We start from the raw sequence: 18216 nt of genomic DNA, 5'->3' as shown, positions 1-18216 counted from the left end.
CTTCAAAAATCTTACATCTGGGAGATCGGAATCCATGGCTGCACCACAGCACATTTTCACTCTTCTAGATCCAGAATCTGCCCCCATCCATCAGGACCCTCCGTCTCCAGGGAACACATCTTCTCTGAGAGACTCACCTATGGTACAGAGCCTATGCTACACAGCTGCCCCTTTCCCCATATACAATGTGCACGTCTCCGACGGTACTGCCACTAGAGCCTAAATCAGCCTTTTTGTCCTTGGGGGATTCGGAACCACCGGAAGAACCACCTCTCCCTTACGCTCTTATCTTTTTCCCAGGAGACCTGCACAACCCTGGGAGCAACCACCTCGTCACCTGGCCCAGAGCCATTGGTATCCCATACCATAGGGATCTCCATTACCACCCATTGATCCCTCCTACTGGCCATATTAGGTGCCCTGGGATCAGTACTCCCCCTTCATAGTCTGTCCGCTCCACTAGGGAGTCGCCACCTGGTTCCCCTCTGAGGCAACCATTGAACTTGCCCCCAGACCCGATGTCCGAGGAGGAGTACTATGCTCCAGTTGCAGCGATTCCACCGGAACCAGCTATATTACCATCTTCATTGCAGGACGAAGCGGTGATCCCACTAGAGGAAATCCAGGACTCCCAACACAAGCTCTTGGACATCCTCCACACCTCAGGTGTACAAGAGTAACCCTGCCTCTCAACAAGGCCATACTGGAGCCAGCTAAGACAGTGTGGCACCCCTCCACACACACATCTATGCTTCCACACCCAAAGGGGTGGAGAGACGCTATTATGTGCCAGCTAAGGGCTCTGAATTTTTATTCTCGCAGCCAGCTCCCAATTCAGTGGTGGTTCAGGCTGCTTCAGAAAGGTTCAAGCAGCAACATCCTAGATCTACACCTGCAGATAAACAAAGGACGCTTAGATCTACAGGAGAGGAAATTTTCTCATCCTCCACAGTACAGGTGAGGATAGCCAGTTATTGCTATGGGCTAAATATGATTTCCAGAACTATGCTAAATTCAAGAAATTTGCCAACAGCCTCTCACAAAAGAATCATACTCATTTCCAAAACTCTCATTGAGGAAGGTAAATTAATAGCCAGAACTGCCCTCCAGTCTGCAGTCAATGCAGCCTATACTTCCTTTAGAGCCATGGCTATGGCCATTGTTGTGTAAAGTGACTGTCTTGGCTTTATGCCTTAGGGTTACCCAGGGAGGTCCAGAACACCGAGGACCTCCCCTTCAATGAATCTCACCTCTTCAAACAAAAGACGGATGTGTCACTTCACACCCTAAAGGCTAGGGCTACCCTTTGATTGTGGGGCATCTACACACTTGCACCTAAGATGAAGTTTCATTGCCTGTCAACAACACTGCTCTACAGGTCTCAACACTTATACTGTCAGAGACCCTACAAACTACCAGGCAAAAATCAGAAGATTCAAAGGTTCCACTTCCTCGTGCCCCCATCAGCCTCTATCTCAATCCCAACCACCCATCAGAAGATATTTTTGACACGAGCCCAACAGCCACGAACCACTGAGCCTAGCACCTCGCAATCCCACTACTCCATTCAGGGGTCAGCTACCTTTTTTTGGACACTTGGAGTGCGCTGCTAATGGATAAACAGGTGCTGAAAGTCATCCACTATGCTATTCAATTGAGTTTGTAATGCTACCTCCTCCAAAAAAAAGTCCCACTTCAGGGACCACTCTAACAATAATATCCTCACCCAAGAGTTGAACTCCTTACTGCAGGGAACAGGTTTTTACTCAACCTACATCCTAATACACAAGAAGAAGGGTGGGCGGAGACCAGTCATCAACCACCATCACCCCAACCACTTCATTTGAAACTCAAATTTCTCATGGTCACGTTGGCAGCAATAATTCCATCGTTAGAAAAAGGCATGTGGTTCACGGCTCTCGATATGAAAGATGCTTACTTCCATGTCGATATTCATCTGCCCACAGATATTGTCTCAGATTTATGGTGGAATTCGACCACTTCTAATATAGAATATTATCCTTTGGGATAGCTACCACCCCCAGAGTCTTTAACAAGGTGTTTTCAGGGGTGGCAGTTCATGTCAGACACTGTGGCCTCCTTGTTTTTCAATATCTCGATGACTGGCTCCTCGCTGCCAGGTTCCCACCAAGAGGCCTCTATATTGACCTTTGTAATAGTCCGTCTCCCCTCCTCACAGTGTAAACATCGAAAAGTCCATCCTCACCCCCATGCAGTCTTTGGATTTCATCTGGGCAGCCTTCCGCTCGCAGTTCCCACCTCCTTTGGTGCACAAATCCTCTGGTGGGAGTCCTTTGTCCCCTCTTCTCCAGACAAAACCTTTATTGCCAACACATCCCTAATAGGCTGGTGAGCCCATATAGACAACCATATGACAAGGGACTTGGGCATCTCGAGAGTTCAGAATGCACATCAATGTCTTTGAGCAGTAAGACGGCATGCGGGTTTTTTCTTCCATTCATCCACTCTTGCTATGTCCAGATAATGTCAGGCAGCACTACCACCATATTCTACATCAACAAGCAAGGGGGAGCGAAGTCTGCCTCCCTGTGCACAGAAGCAGTCAATCTCTGGAACTAGTGCCTCACCAATCAGATCACTCTATCTGCAGCCTACCTTCCAGGGAAGCAGAATGTGCTCGCAGACTCCCATCGCAGACACTTTGTGATCAACCACGAGTGGGAACTCCACAACAGGGTGCTACACAACATTTCCGTGCAATGAGGAACCCGACCAGAGATCTATTTGCTTCTCAGACCAACAGCACGTGCGCCTTGTATTGCTCCAGAGGAGCCCTAAATTATCACCCCCAGTGCAATGCTCTCCTTTGCTCCTGGTCAGACCAGCTCAAATATGCTTTCCCTCCACTACCACTCCTATCACGGGTGTGCTGCACAAGATCCAACAAGACAGGGCAACGGTCATCCTGATCAGCCCCTTCTGGCCCATACAGTTCTGGTTCCCCAACCTCCTGTTCATGTTGTCTCGTCCACCGATTACCATCCTGACATTTCCCGATCTCCTGATCCAGTGCAATGGCAAAATCAGACACCCTAATCCACAACCCCTCCACCTCAGGGCATGATATTTGGATTTAGAATGGGCATCGTCTTTAAAATAATTATGCTCTTCGGCCATGTGGGACATCCTTTCTAATAGCAGAAGAGACTCTACCAGAGAATGTTACCTGGGTAAATGGACATTCTTCTCCTCCTGGACACACTAAGAGGCATTATACCAGAAGCCACAGACATTTCCCTCATTTTAGACTATATCCTGTCTTTAAAGACATCTGGTCTCTCCCTCAGCTCTCTGAGAGTCCATCTAGTGGTGATTAGCACATCCCATCCTCCTACTGAGGGCTACTCCATTTTAGCAAGCCCACTAACCAACCGAGTCTGGAAAGGCTTCATAAGTACCTTCCGACCTCCTCAAAAGATCATGCCCCAGTGTTCTTGCAGCACTAAAAAGGCGCCCCTTTGAGCCTTTAGCTTCTTGCTCCATGTCCCTTCTCTCCATGAAGGACACCTTCCTTGTAACCATCACTTCAGCAAGGTAGGTCAGTGAACTTGGAGCAAGGATGCAGACCCTGCATTCATTGTGTTCCTCAAAGATAGTTTCCTTACACATACACCCCAGATTTATCCCTAAAACAATTTTGGAGTTTCACCTTAATCCATTCCCTTACCTGTATGCTTCCGAAACCACATAGATCTGTGGAAGAACATAGACTCCATTCCTTCGATATGCAGTCCCTTGACCCTTTACCTGCAGAGAACAAGACCAATCAGGAAGTCCCAGAGACTATTTATTATGATAGCAGAGTGAGTCAGGGGTCATGTCATCTCCACCCACAGAATTTCTAACTGGATATCCGGCTGCATTAAACTCTGTCAGCTCTCGAACTTCCATCCCCATACAGGGGTATGAGCTCACTCTACTAGAGCTCAAGTAACAGCCATGGCATCTCTTTGGGATGTACCCCTCCTAGACATCTGTAAAGCTTCTATATGGAATTCCATCCACATGTTTTCAGGCTTGGCTGCTGATGCCTCCTTTGGAATGGCGGTCCTCCACTTAGTCCTACTGTCCTCATCTTCACACCCTCCTCCTACTCAGGTACTGCTTGGCAATCACCCACAGTGGAATACAGTAGGGATCTTCATGTGAAGAAGAGCAGGTTACTTACCTGTAACTGGAGGCTCTTTGAGATGTGTCGTGCCTATCTGTATTCCACTACCGCCCTCCTTCCCCTCTGCTTCAGATCTTTCTGATCCGTGGTGAAGGGTTGGTCCACCGTGCCCTTTATTGCCTCAGTCAGAAGCACAAGGCAAGCATGGACCAACACACATTACTTTCAAAATTCTCCAACTCTGGGCGCACAGTAGAATACAGATAGGTAGCACCCATATTAAAGAACCTCCAGTTACAGGTAAGTAGCTCCTCTTTTTCTCCAGTGATAAATTGTGAGGTACTTGGGAGGGGGCGTTAGCTTGGTTGTGTGTTTTAATAAATAGTGGTTCTCTATATGATTCTTCAGTTCTAGCTAGTGAATAGATACTTTGGACCTGGACTAATTTAACATTTGTATTCAGTGCTACTTATACCTAAGTGTCTGATTTGATGCACCCACATTCCTGTCTGCACACTCATCTTCAATAAACTGCACTGAGGAACAGAAGCAGAGTACACTACTTCTTACATCCTGTCCCATCCCATTTCCAATTACTGGATTGTAATTTCTCCCATTTCTCCCATGTCAATCAAGCGCAAGCTTCCAGGCCCCTGAAAGCTTTTGACTTTGGTTCACCTTCCCCGCTTCATGACCTACCTTCCAATTGTTGCCCAACATGGTGGGCAGTAGCACTAGGGTTTTGGCAGCAGAACACGGTAAGCATGTTTCTGAAAATAAAGCAGAGCGCTGTTGGAACTTATTTATTGTAATGGGGTGAGAATGTTTTTATAGCATTCAAAGAGATGTTAGTTCCAGCAAAGATTTTGTTTTTATTTCTTTTTTCCTGTAATTTTTACATAAAATCAGAGACATGACGACTGTCTCTTGCTGTCAGATCATTCCCTTTTTCTTCAACAGAAGCCTGCTCTTTCCTTGTCCTATTGGGTTTGTGGTTAATGCTCATATTCTTGTGTCCCAGCCATGTGCTAAGGATCACAAGCCCGCCAGGTGAGAGCAGTGGCTTCACAGTTGCTATAGTGTACAAACCAGATTTACATCGATATTATTTCTTCATTTTATTGTTACAACATTTGTATAATGTTTATATTTCAATCAGCATCTTATTAATGGAAGTGACAAAAGGGAAAAATGGGAATGAAGATGGAGAGCAAAAAGTACAATTACAATCTGTCATCTTAAAATCTTTGGATCACTTCCAGAAAAGCAAGAACCCAGTATTCCAAAGCCAGCCAACTAGTGTAAAGTTGTCTCCCAATCCATCGAAACCCTCATCAACTTTTCTCATTATTCGATTGTGTTGTAAGAAAAAGCTGTCACAATGTCATAATTGACAAAAACAAACCTCTTCTCATCTGCAAACAATCTGATCTTAGTAGGGAAAAAAAGCACAGAAGCAGTTATAGGAACAGATGTGAGCAGTGATTTAAATGGTAATAATTTATTCCTCCTGATCTGAGTTTCTGTAGCAACATCCGTGGGTGTAGTATGGAACACTTTTACTTAGAGAGGACCTGTTACCTTTACGTCTCCATACTCCACATTCATAAGTCTTTTCTTAATACTTTACTTAAGTGTAAGTAACCATCAGAATGTTACTTAGTATAGAGTTAGACTTTGATTTTAGATAAGATAATTTAAAAAGTCCACTCACTGCTAAGGTGCCACCTCCTGATTGCTCTGGGGATTAGCTCTTCGCAGGTCTGACTCCCCCTTCTATCAGTTCCTCTCCCCATGGTGTATCTCTTCCTTTTGTGGCTCAGTTCTCCAACCAGGTCACTGTGTTTCCCCCCTTCTGGGGTATCAAAGTCTTTCCATACCAACGGTCTCAGGCAGTCTTCTCATGCACTGCCATGATGGTTCCACTTTACCAGTGGCTGGTAGGGGAAGCCTGGACAGCCCACTACACCAGGTTCTAGTCCAGGAACCCTATCTCTAGCAGTGGTGGCCTGCTCACTCCCAGACCATGTTGCTCTTCCCCTGGACTTCTTCCTACTTCTCAGCTCTACCTTCTGGCTCCCCCTTCTCCTCCCCTCCCCCCAAGCGTTTACCAGCTCAATTTCCTCCTTCCAGGGAATAACTGCAGGCTCTGAGTCCTGGCACTGTAGTCCCAAATACACCTTCCTTCTCCCAGGGAGTGACTGCAGGCTACTTCCCTGCAGCCTTTTTCTGCTGCCAACTTCCTGGCTTTATACCAATCCCTCCTTTTCCTCCCCAACTGGACTCCATCTTCAGTCATTCAGTCCTTCCCCAGGTGCAGCCTATCAGGTTAATAATCCTAATTTACTGGCGCTCTGCCATGTATGGGGTAAATACCCCATCACAGGTATACTATTTTAAATGGTTCCAGTGCTTCATATGTATCAACTCTGTTTCAATAAGTCTAATGAACTGTCATTACAAGATTTAATATTACTTTCTAAGATGTTTTGTTTTGTATCAAGTACAGCTTTATCTCTTATCAGTGCACATGTAAGGGATTAGAGTTTATTCAGTTGTATTTATAATGCACTCATTTTTTTTTCTTTGAAAGAAAATTGTTTTAGTTCGATTGTAAGATCTCAGACTGTGTAATTTCTTCAAAGCAGGAAGCGTATTTACCTGTGGGTTTATTCAGCACCTATCACAAGTCTGGATCCTGACTGGTGCTATACACAGAACCACAAAACAGAGTAGATAAAAAGAACACAAGTTAGAAACAAATTACCTATCTCTTGAAAGGATGGTCTTGCAGGAAAGGTACCAGATGGGGAGACAGGAGGCCTGGATTCAATTCCCAGCTCTGCTACAGACTTAATCTGTGCCTCAGTTTCCCATATGTAAATGCAAATGCTAATATGTCCTTTCTTGGTTGGCTTGTCTGTGTGAGGTTTAATCCCATGTATTCCCACCACCCCTTTTCACCATGCCCCTGGGTGGAGTTGTCTGCAGGAAATGAGCCTGGCAGCTCTGGTTGCAAAAACTTGATCCTCTCCTATTTGAGATAAAGACCTTGGTCCATTCATGAGGGTGTAAAGTCAAGGGTCGTATATACTGACCCAATAGCATATCTTGAAAACTAGAGCCAATCAACAATTTTAAGCATCATGTTCGTTCTCAGTGATCCAGAATTAGTAAAGTTTGACTACATTTATTTCAGAAGCATTTTGGCTGTAGAGCAGTGTAATTGACAATGTGATTTGAAGTCCTGACTAGCTGACACAATTGATTTCTGATGCATTATGGGATTAAGGAATACAGTGAAGTGAAGACAATTTACCAGCAGCATGAATGGTGTCTACAGCTGCTATGGCCAGATATCTCTGTGGTGATAAGAGAAAATATAAAAATTATATAGAAAATAATTATAAAATCCTGAGTGGTGTGGAGACAGTGAATAAGGAAGTTATTTACTTGTTCCCATATTATAAGAACTAGGGGCCAACTAATAAAATTAATGGGCAGCAGGTTTAAAATAAATAAAAGGAAGTTCTTCTTCACACACCGCACAGTCAACCTGTGGAACTCCTTGCCTGAGGAGGTTGTGAAGGCTAGGACTATAACAGGGTTTAAAAGAGAACTAGATAAATTCATGGAGGTTAAGTCCATTAATGGCTATTAGCCAGGATGGGTAAGGAATGGTTTTCCTAGCCTCTGTTTGTCAGAGGGTGGAGATGGATGGCAGGAGAGAGATCACTTGATCATTACCTGTTAGGTTCACTCACTCTGGGGCACCTGGCATTGGCCACTGTCAGCAGACAGGATACTGGGCTGGATGGACCTTTGGTCTGACCCAGTATGGCTGTTCTTAAGGAAAAACTGAGGGAGTCTCATTATGACTTTCGCAGAGCCAGGAACGATAAATGTCTCTCCGTGTGTCCTTTCATTTAAGTGCCTCTCTGAAGACATTTCAATTTCTGATTAACAAAAGAAGCCTAGAAAAATGAAAACTTAAAAAAATGCCCTTAAATAAGAAACAGAATGAAATTATGTAGGAATATTTGTTAATATCAAGCATCGGTTGCCCTAGTGAGAGTGTCTCTTGATTCGCCTGGGCCACTAGTAACCCTGTGATATATCCTAATATTTAAAAAACAGATTACATAAGGGATAAACAACCCTACATTCGGAGTCCCGCAAGTATCAGACTTCTGACCCTCACACTGTCCATACTCCTCTGCAAACAAAAAGATTCATAAGAGCTACAAAAGTTCAAACGTGATTGAGGGTCAAGGGACATTGAGTTTCTCTACTCTTATAAAGTCCTTCAGATCTTCCAAGAGTTCGTGGAACAGCAGTGACAGCAACTTTATGGGAGAGGGGGGACCAAATCCCAATAGAGCAAATATTGTTCTCAAGAAGACGAGTGTGATGAAGAGAGCAACTGCTCCTAAGCCAACAACAGCAGATTCAAGGAAGCAAGGCTCTCTTCAACTGCTCTTAGTACAATACATCATCCAACCCAAGAAAAAGAGGGAAACCCAACAATGTATCACCAAAGAGCAAGAAATATACTTCTCGTGTCCTTAAAGTCCTTCCAGAGGATAGGGCTGATGTGCAGTCCCAGCAACAACTCCTCTCATGGCCACCACACCAGAGAATTCATGGGGAGGAGAGGTAGGGAGACCAAATATTATCTGCTCAATAATGAACTTCATAAATCCAGAATGATGAATGGGTCAACAGCCGCCCATACACCAACAGCAGCAACTTCAGAATAGGAGAGGAGTCCAGACCATGGGCACCCTAATAACATTTGCCATCCCAGTAAAGTATAAGCCCTTGATACAGCAAAGTAATCCGGATCACATCAATGGAATTGTTCATGCACTTATAGTTAAGTGCTTAAGCACTTTGCTGCATCAGGGCCTAATAGTCTGCAGCCGGCCACCTTGCAAGCAGGTGGCTGTCTGTGTGAAATCCTTATTTCAGAGATGCAGAAGGTGGTAGACATCAGCAGACTCCCTGTGGTTAAATCCTTCTCTTGATTGGAGAATGGGGCAACATCCTGGAAATTGGCTTCGAAATTGCACACAGATTTTTTTTTTTAAGTATTTAATTTCTCTCTGAAGGAATAAAAACTTATAAAACCTCTCTGTCCTCCCCACCTAATTCTTCCTGAAACACTGCCACCGTGAGCCTAGCTTATGGTGGCATCAAACCACCTGCAATTAGCAGCATTCGGCTTAGGCATTTTGTGAGAATTTTTAGGCATTTGGGGAAAGAGAGCCAAAACTGGCAACTTAGGGAGACCGACTGGGTTGCACAGGATCTACTTGATCTACGGTAGAGAAAGAAGTGGGCTCGCATCAAATATCCCATGATGACCTCTGATGATCCAGTGTCTTTTTTGTACAACTTTCAATAATATCTGTCACAACTAGGTTCCTCAGTCACAGATATTAAAACACAAATTAGCTAAAAAGCCATCCGATATTAAAACTAATGAGCCTTAATTTGTGTCCTGAGAGTTACTTGACTCTGGTTGTGATGGGCTTCCTTTGGGAACAGACTGTGAGAACTGCACCAGCCATGAAGTCAGATCAACAGTAAAAGCCATGTAATTTCAGCGATGGGGCATAGAGGGGAAGATGGCAGTCACTCATAAACTGGGGTCCCAGTGCTTTCAGGTCCTTAAGGATCACTACAAATACCGGAAATTATATTGTACTTAAAAGCAAATAGGGGGCCGTTGACAAGGATTGAGCACAGCTGCATCCTGTGTTGATGAAGTCTGGAGGTAACAAAAACATGAGTGACCATTGTGTGGTGCACACTCGAGAGGAATGGCAGTAGCCTCATGGCCTGAAGTAGATGGTTGTCAGTAACATGGACTCCATCAGTTATCTGAGAATCCAGGGTAATGCTGGATCATGGCAGATGCTGAGGCGGCTAAACATTTGAGCAGAAGGACTGGTAGACATTCTCCATAGGTGGGGAGCCACCCCCGCCCCCCGATTGTTATAAATACTTACTTCATATCACCACCCCTCTCAGACACTGGGAGAGTGAGGCCGTAAAGACTCTGGGTTCAATGAAAAAGTCCAGTAGCACTGAGCATCAGCATAGTGACAACACTGCAGCCACAGAACAACTTGGTTATCTCTAATGGCTTCACATAAACACTGAGAAGGAAAAGCAAAAAGATGGAACCTTGCAGAGCCCAATATGGATAGATTGACAGGGAGGACAGCCAGTTTGTTCGTTACTCTCTGGGATCCCTTGGAGACAAAGGGGCAAGTCCACTGAAGGGCCACATCCCCATGGTGAGTCCACCTTATCTTGTGGTGAGTGATATATTAATAGCTGGTGATAGGCCCAATGCAAGCAACATAAACAACTTCTGATTCCACTGCGTATGACTAAAAGGAGCTCTATTTTCAATATACTGTCAATCCCAGGAGCTGACTGATACTGTTCTTATTGGTACCATTATCTAAAAGGGACTTCTTCAGGTAGGATCTCACTTACTCACTGCTTGTTTCAATGTGGTGGGCAACTCACCCTTATGACAGAAGCCATTAACAATCCTTGTTGCTTGTGAGCCCACTGGCTTTAGTCAGCTGTAAAAGAAATGGATCCATCATTACAGGTTTTAAATAATATGTTAGACAAGCACCTGTCAAGGACTGTCTAGGGATAGCCCTATCTTAGTGTAGGGGTGTTGGCTAGATAACCTCTTGAGTTCCATTACAGCCCGACAGTTCTATGATTCTGTGATCTCACATTGGCTTATATCTATCAAAAACTCTGCAAGTGAAATTTGATTAAAACCAAGCAATACAGATGTTCCTTTTCTTCAGTCCCCTTCTGTTATTGTTCCCACAAAAGCGGTCAGTTCATATCCAACAGAGGGTCCTGTGGCACCTTTAAGACTAACAGAAGTATTGGGAGCATAAACTTTTGTGGGTAAGAACCTCACTTCTTGCATCTGAAGAAGTGAGGTTCTTACCCACGAAAGCTTATGCTCCCAATACTTCTGTTAGTCTTAAAGGTGCCACAGGACCCTGTGTTGCTTTTTACAGATTCAGACTAACACGGCTACCCCTCTGATACTTGAGTTCATATCCAGTCAGTCTTATCTTAGAAATAAAATCTGACAGTTCTTCACATCAACAAACACTCTATGCTTACTCTGAGCCTGTCCCGGATAGCTAGACTACCCCCAGCTTGGATCAGTTCCATTAAGTCTGGATTTTGCAGAAGCTATAGGTGAAAAGAAGAAAGCACACACTGCTGTCACCACTCTATGTAAACAGTCTGGCCCACTATCAATGGGATTCAGAGCAGGTCATTCCCCACTGGCTAAGCCTATGAACAATCCCATGGGAATCCAAAAGCTCCTTTTGTCCACTTCTGTCCAGTGCTCACAACCAAATCATAGTAAATATCAAACAGGGTATTTCATCACCTATGTGTGAACCTATTTTGCCTCTGTGCAGTTGTTAAGCTTGTTGTGGTAAAAGCCAACATTGCACACTTCCTGTTTAAATGAGAACGTGATCTTGTACAATAATGAGCAACCAGAAAATTTCAAAAGAATGTCTTTCCTTTTCTCCCCTAGTCTAGTCTACGTTTTTGTCAAAGGCCTGGTCTACACTACGGGTTTAGGTCGACTTTAGCGGCGTTAAACCGAATTAAGCCTGGACACGTCCACACAACGAAGCCCTTTCTTTCGACTTAAAGGGTCCTTTAAACCGGTTTCTTTACACCACCTCTGACGAGGGGATTAGCGATAAAACCGGTCTTTGCGGGTCGGAATTGGGGTAGTGTGGACGGAATTCGACGTTATTGGCCTCCGGGAGCTATCCCACAGTGCTTCATTGTGACCGCTCTGGACAGCACTCTCAACTCAGATGCACTGACCAGGTAGACAGGAAAAGACCCGCGAAGGTTTGAATTTCATTTCCTGTTTGCCCAGCGTGGAGAGCACAGGTGACCCCGCAGAGCTCATCAGCACAGGTAACCGTGATGGAGTCCTCCCAGGATCGCAAAAGAGCTCCAGCATGGACCGAACGGGAGGTACGAGATCTGCTCGCCATATGGGGAGATGAAGCAGTGATAGCTGAACTCCGTAGCAGTAAAAGAAATGGAAAAGTATTAGAAAAGATCTCCAAGGCCATGAAGGACCGAGGCCATAACAGGGACACACAGCAGTGCCGCGTGAAAATTAAGGAGCTACGGCAAGCTTACCACAAAGCCAGAGAAGCAAACGGAAGGTCCGGGGCAGAGCCGCAAACTTGCCGCTACTACGCGGAGCTGCATGCGATCCTAGGGGGTGCAGCCACCACTACCCCAACCGTGTGCTATGACTCTCTCACTGGAGAAACACACAGGGAAGACGGTTCGGGGAACGAGGAGGATGATGACGATGGAGGTACTGTAGGTAGCTCACAGCAGCAAGGAAGCGGAGAAACCGGTTTCCCCAACAGCCAGGATATGTTTGTGACCCTGGACCTGGAACCAGTAACCCCCGAACTCACCCAAGACCCTCAGGGCACACAGGAGACCTCTGGTGAGTGTAACTTTGTAACTATTTGTAAACATTACAAAAAAAAAGCAAGCGTGTTTAATGATTACTTTGCCCTGGCAATCGCGGCCAGTACATCTACTGGAAAAGTCTGTTAACGTGTATGGGGATGGAGCGGAAATCCTCCAGGGACATCTCCAGAAAGCTCTCCTGGTTGAAATGGGGTGATTTTATTAAGGGGACATTCAGAGGCGCCCGTTCCTGCTCTTCTGACCAGAAATGTTCCCCGCTGTTAACCACGCGGTGGGGGGAGGGGTGAAGTGATCATCCCAGAGAATCGTGTGTGTGTGTGGGGCGGGGGGGTTTACTTGTGTTTGTGCCGCATGTTAACCGGGAAACCGCAGCCACTCCTTTTACATTGAAACCCCATTTTAAATGGACAACCCAATTCATCCTTGATATGGGAAATGCGCTGCTGTTTGCAACCTTTCCCGCATGTTAAGAAGGTTAAAAAAGCCAAAACACTGTGGCCTACGATGGCTGCCTGCAAGCCGAAATATGCGACCTTGTAATGAAAGAGTGTACCCATTGTTCTCTAAAATGTGTCTTTTTTAACCACCTCTCCCTTCTCCTCCGCCAGCTGCAAATGTTTCTCCTTCGCAGAGGCTCGTGAACATTAGAAAGAGAAAACGTAGGACGAGGGACGAGATGTTCACGGAGCTGCAGATGTCCGCCCAGGCTGATAGAGCACAGCAGAATGCGTGGAGGCAGTCAATGACGGAGATGAGAAAAGCCCAATATGAACGAGAGGAGAGGTGGCGGGCTGAATCGCGGGAAGAACAGAGCAAGTGGCGGGCTGAAGACGATAGGTGGCGTCAGCTTGCAGACAGACGGCAAGAGGCAATGCTCCGTCTGCTGGAGCATCAAACTGATATGCTCGAGCGTATGGTTGAGTTGCAGGAAAGGCAGCAGGAGCAGAGACCGCCGCTACAGCCCCTGTGTAACCAACAGCCCTCCTCCCCAAGTTCCATAGCCTCCTCACCCAGACGCCCAAGAACACGGTGGGGGGGCCTCCGTCCACCCAGTCACTCCACCCCAGATGATCGCCCAAGCATCAGAAGGCTGGCCTTCAATAAGAGTTAAAGTTTTAAAATGCAGTGTGTCCTTTTCCATCCCTCCTCCCCCACCCATCCCAGGCTACCTTGGCAATTATCCCCCTACCTCTGTAAGGAACTAATAAAGAATGCATGAATGTTAAAAAAAAATGACTTTATTGCCTCTGCAAGCGGGAGGGGAGGGTGGGGTGGGGTGGTTGGTTTACAGGGAAGTAGAGTGAACCGGGTCGGTGGGGGGGGTTTGGAGGGTTCATCAAGGAGAAACAAACAGAAGTTTCACACAGTAGCCTGGCCAGTCACAAAACTCGTTTTCAAAGCTTCTCTGATGCGCACCGCGCCCTGCTGTGCTCCTCTAACCGCCCTGGTGTCTGGCTGCGCGTAATCAGCGGCCAGGCGAGTTGCCTCAACCTCCCACCCCGCCATAAAGGTCTCCCCCTTACTCTCACAGATATTGTGGAGCGCACAGCAAGTAGCAATAACAATGGGGATATTCTTTTCGCTGAGGTCTGAGCGAGTCAGTAAGCTGCGCCAGCGCGCTTTTAAACGTCCAAATGCACATTCCACCACCATTCGGCACTTGCTCAGCCTGTAGTTGAACAGGTCCTGACTCCTGTCCAGGCTGCCTGTGTACGGCTTCATGAGCCATGGCATTAAGGGGTAGGCTGGGTCCCCAAGGATCACGATAGGCATTTCAACATCCCCAATGGTCACTTTCTGGTCCGGGAAGAAAGTCCCTTCCTCCAGCTTTCGAAACAGAGCAGAGTTCCTGAAGACGCGAGCATCATGTACCTTTCCCGGCCATCCCACGTTGATGTTGGTGAAACGTCCCTTGTGATCCACCAGGGCTTGCAGCAGCATTGAAAAGTACCCCTTGCGGTTTATGTAGTCGGTGGCTTGGTGCTCCGGTGACAAGATAGGGATATGGGTTCCGTCTATGGCCCCGCCACAGTTTGGGAATCCCATTTCAGCAAAACCATCCACTATTGACTGCACGTTGCCCAGAGTCACTACCCTTGCTATCACCAGGTCTTTCATTGCCCTGGCAAATTGGATCACAGCAGCCCCCACTGTAGATTTGCCCACTCCAAATTGATTCCCGACTGACCGGTAGCTGTCTGGCGTTGCAAGCTTCCACAGGGCTATCGCCACTCGCTTCTCAACTGTGAGGGCTGCTCTCATCTTGGTATCCTGGCGTTTCAGGGCAGGGGACAGCAAGTCACAAAGTTCCATGAAAGTGCCCTTACGCATGCGAAAGTTTCGCAGCCACTGGGAATCGTCCCATACCTGCAGCACGATGCGGTCCCACCAGTCTGTGCTTGTTTCCCGGGCCCAGAATCGGCGTTCCACGGCATCAACCTGCCCCAGTGACACCATGATTTCCACATTGCTGGTGCCTGTGCCTTGTGAGAGGTCTATGTCCATGTCAATTTCCTCATCACTCTCGTCGCCGCGCTGCAATCGCCTCCTCGCCTGGTCCGGGTTTCGCCTTGGCATGTCCTGGCTCTGCATATACTCCAGGACAATGCGCGTGGTGTTCATAGTGCTCATAATTGCCGCGGTGATCTGAGCGGGCTCCATGATCCCAGTGCTAGCTATGGCGCCTGGTCAGAAAAAAGGCGCGAAAGTAGTATCTGATGGACCAGGAGAAGGAGGGAGGGCGGGAGGGAGGGAGGGCCGAGTGACGACATGGCGTACAGGTACAGCAACAGGGAGAAACACAAACAACTGTCACACAGAATGGTCCCCCCAAAGATTAAAATGAAAACCCTGGGCTTAGCAGGCCATTGATTTCACGGAGGAAGGGGAAGCATATGAATACAGAACAAATCTATTTTTTACATCTTAAGGTGGCAGCCGACGGTGCAGCATGAGTGACAGCCATACCAGTACGACGATGACGGATACCAATCATAAAATACCATCATCTGCCAAAAGGCAAGGGGCTGCTGCTGTGTAGCAATGCAGCCCCACGTCTGCCAGCCCCACGTCCGCCAGCACCCAGCATCGCCCTCGGCCTCTTCTGGGTGCTTAGCAGACAATACTGGGCAATTGGCAGAAAATAGTATATTACGACTGGTAGCCATCATCATCGAAACAGTAGCATGTCTGCCCAGGTGGCCATGATTGACAGCCACACCAATACGATGACGACGGATACCAGTCATAATATACCATCGCCTGGCAAGGGGCTGGTGCAATGCAGCCCTACGGCTGCCAGCCCCATGGCTATCAATCATGCTACACCGTCTACCGCCAAAAGGCAGTTAGCAGCTGCTGCTGTGTAGCAATGCAGTCCCACGTCTGCCAGCACCCAGAGGACATATGGTGACGGTGAGCTCAGCTGAGCTGAGCGGGCTCCATGCTTGCCGTGATATGTTGTCTGCACAGGTAACCCAGGTAAAAAGGCGCGAATCTATTGTCTGCGTTGCTGTGACGAGGGGGGAGGGGCCTGACGACATGTACCCAGAACCGCCCGCGACACTGTTTTGCATCATCCGGGCATTGGGATCTCAACCCAGAATTCAAAGAAAAGGCGCGAACCGCTTCTCGGCTCTCTGAGCTGTGGCGCAAACGTAGTATCTGACGGACTAGGGGAAGGAGGGAGGGGGGCCGAGTGACGACATGGCGTACAGGCACAGGGAATTAAAATCAAGAACGGTGGCTGTGCATCAGGGAGAAACACAAACAACTGTCACACAGAATGTTCCCCCCAAAGATTAAACTGAAAACCCTGGGCTTAGCAGGCCGTTGATTTGACGGAGGGAGGGGGAAGCAAATGAATACAGAGCAAATCTATTTTTTACATCTTAAGACGACGGTGCAGCGTGACTGATAGCCCTCGGCATCTTTCTGGGTGCTTGGCAGCAAATACGGGGCGGCGTATGACGATGGTCTTCAGGCCTATTGCACAATCGGCTGCTCGGGGAAGACTCTGCTAATGTGCGATGACCCGACTTGTAATAGGACGGCTAATAGTCGTAATACACCATTTACTGCCAAAAGGCAAGCCCCACGGCTGCCAGCACCCAGATCGCCGATGAAGGCTACCAGTCTACTGCACCGTCTACCGCCAAAAGGCAGTTAGCAGCTGCTGCTGTGCAGCAATGCAGTCCCACGTCTGCCGACACCCAGAGGACATATGGTGACGGTGAGCTCAGCTGAGCGGGCTCCATGTTGTCTGCACAGGTAACTCAGGTAACCCAGGTAAAGAGGCGCGAATCTATTGTCTGCCGTTGCTGTGACGGGGGAGGGAGGGGCCTGACGACATGTACCCAGAACCGCCCGCGACACTGTTTTGCATCATCCGGGCATTGGGATCTCAACCCAGAATTCAAAGGGGCGGCGGAGACTGCGGGAACTGTGGGATAGCTGTGGGATAGCTACCCATAGTGCAATGCTCTGGAAGTCGACGCTAGCCTTGTACTGTGGACGCGGTCCGCCGACTAGAGCACCTAGAGCATTTTATTGTGTGGACACACACAATCGGCTGTATACAACCGATTTCAATAAAACCGGCTTCTATAAATTCGAACTAATTTCGTAGTGTAGACGTACCCAAAGGGATTTGTTCCTCATCCTGTCAAATATTTGGCATTTAAACTAAATGTCCACAGTTAGCACCTAGATGTTGAAGGGCCATTCTGAACCTAAGCTAGCTAAAATTTATTTTCTGATTCTCTAGTAGAGCAATTTCTGTGTAAATCTAGCCAAAATAGATTTGACAAGGATTTAGATAATTGTCTATTCTTAAACATCATTCTTCATTGATTTATTCCCTCTTTAATAGTTTTTTTGTTGTACATTTTCTTAACGCTTTTTGTTTGAGCGTGGGTCAGTTTTTATCCCGATGGTAAAAAGAAATACTGAGACAACACTCAAATAAGAATCTTAGAAGGAAGCCCATGATTGTTTACACTGCATGTGATCAAACTCCTCTCCTTCCTATTGCTAATCCCTCAGCACCATAGAGCAACTGGAAATCTGGTCTCTTCAGTGGTGTTAATATGGATAGATCTGAACTTACTGTGACATTAGCTCCAACGCCGGTGTCATAGTTTTTCTCTCTTCACATGGGAAGACAGGTGTGCCACCACCTGAGCATTGTGATACTAGCAGCTAGCACTAGTACGTATGTGTATGTAAGGCCCCAATGGTTCCAGCTCTTTGCATTGTCACTGGGATGATCACTATGAATACAAGAATTTTATGTTTCAGTAGTATGTAAATCTAGGTAGTCCAACTGCAGGCTCTTCTCATTGTTTCTGAAAACGGAATTTATTCATATGTTTTCATTAGGTTGACAGTGACACAATTTGGAATGAAGTTCATTCATCTGGTGCGGCTCGCCTGGCTGTGGGCTGTGTCATTGAACTTGTTTTTAAAGTGGCCACAGGAGAATTGAAGGTTGGTATAGCAGTAACACTTGGCTCTGATATAGG

General features: G+C 46.8%; 1 protein-coding gene across 12 annotated transcripts in view; it reads left to right on the top strand.

Annotated features, from left to right (window-relative positions):
• HDAC4 (histone deacetylase 4) overlaps positions 1–18216 on the top strand; it is a 438771-nt gene that overhangs the window by 380984 nt on the left and 39571 nt on the right. For all 12 annotated transcript variants that reach the window (XM_005299905.3, XM_005299903.3, XM_008163408.3 and 9 more), the window contains one exon: positions 18074–18181. In XM_005299905.3, the coding sequence (XP_005299962.1) occupies positions 18074–18181 (108 nt within the window). The remainder of the gene's footprint in view (positions 1–18073; positions 18182–18216) is intronic.

This window comes from Chrysemys picta, chromosome 11, assembly GCF_011386835.1.
Source record: "Chrysemys picta bellii isolate R12L10 chromosome 11, ASM1138683v2, whole genome shotgun sequence".
Lineage (NCBI taxonomy): Eukaryota > Metazoa > Chordata > Testudines > Emydidae > Chrysemys > Chrysemys picta.
The sequence above is the reverse complement of the archived record's forward strand: the minus strand, read 5'-3'. Positions and strand labels throughout refer to the sequence as shown.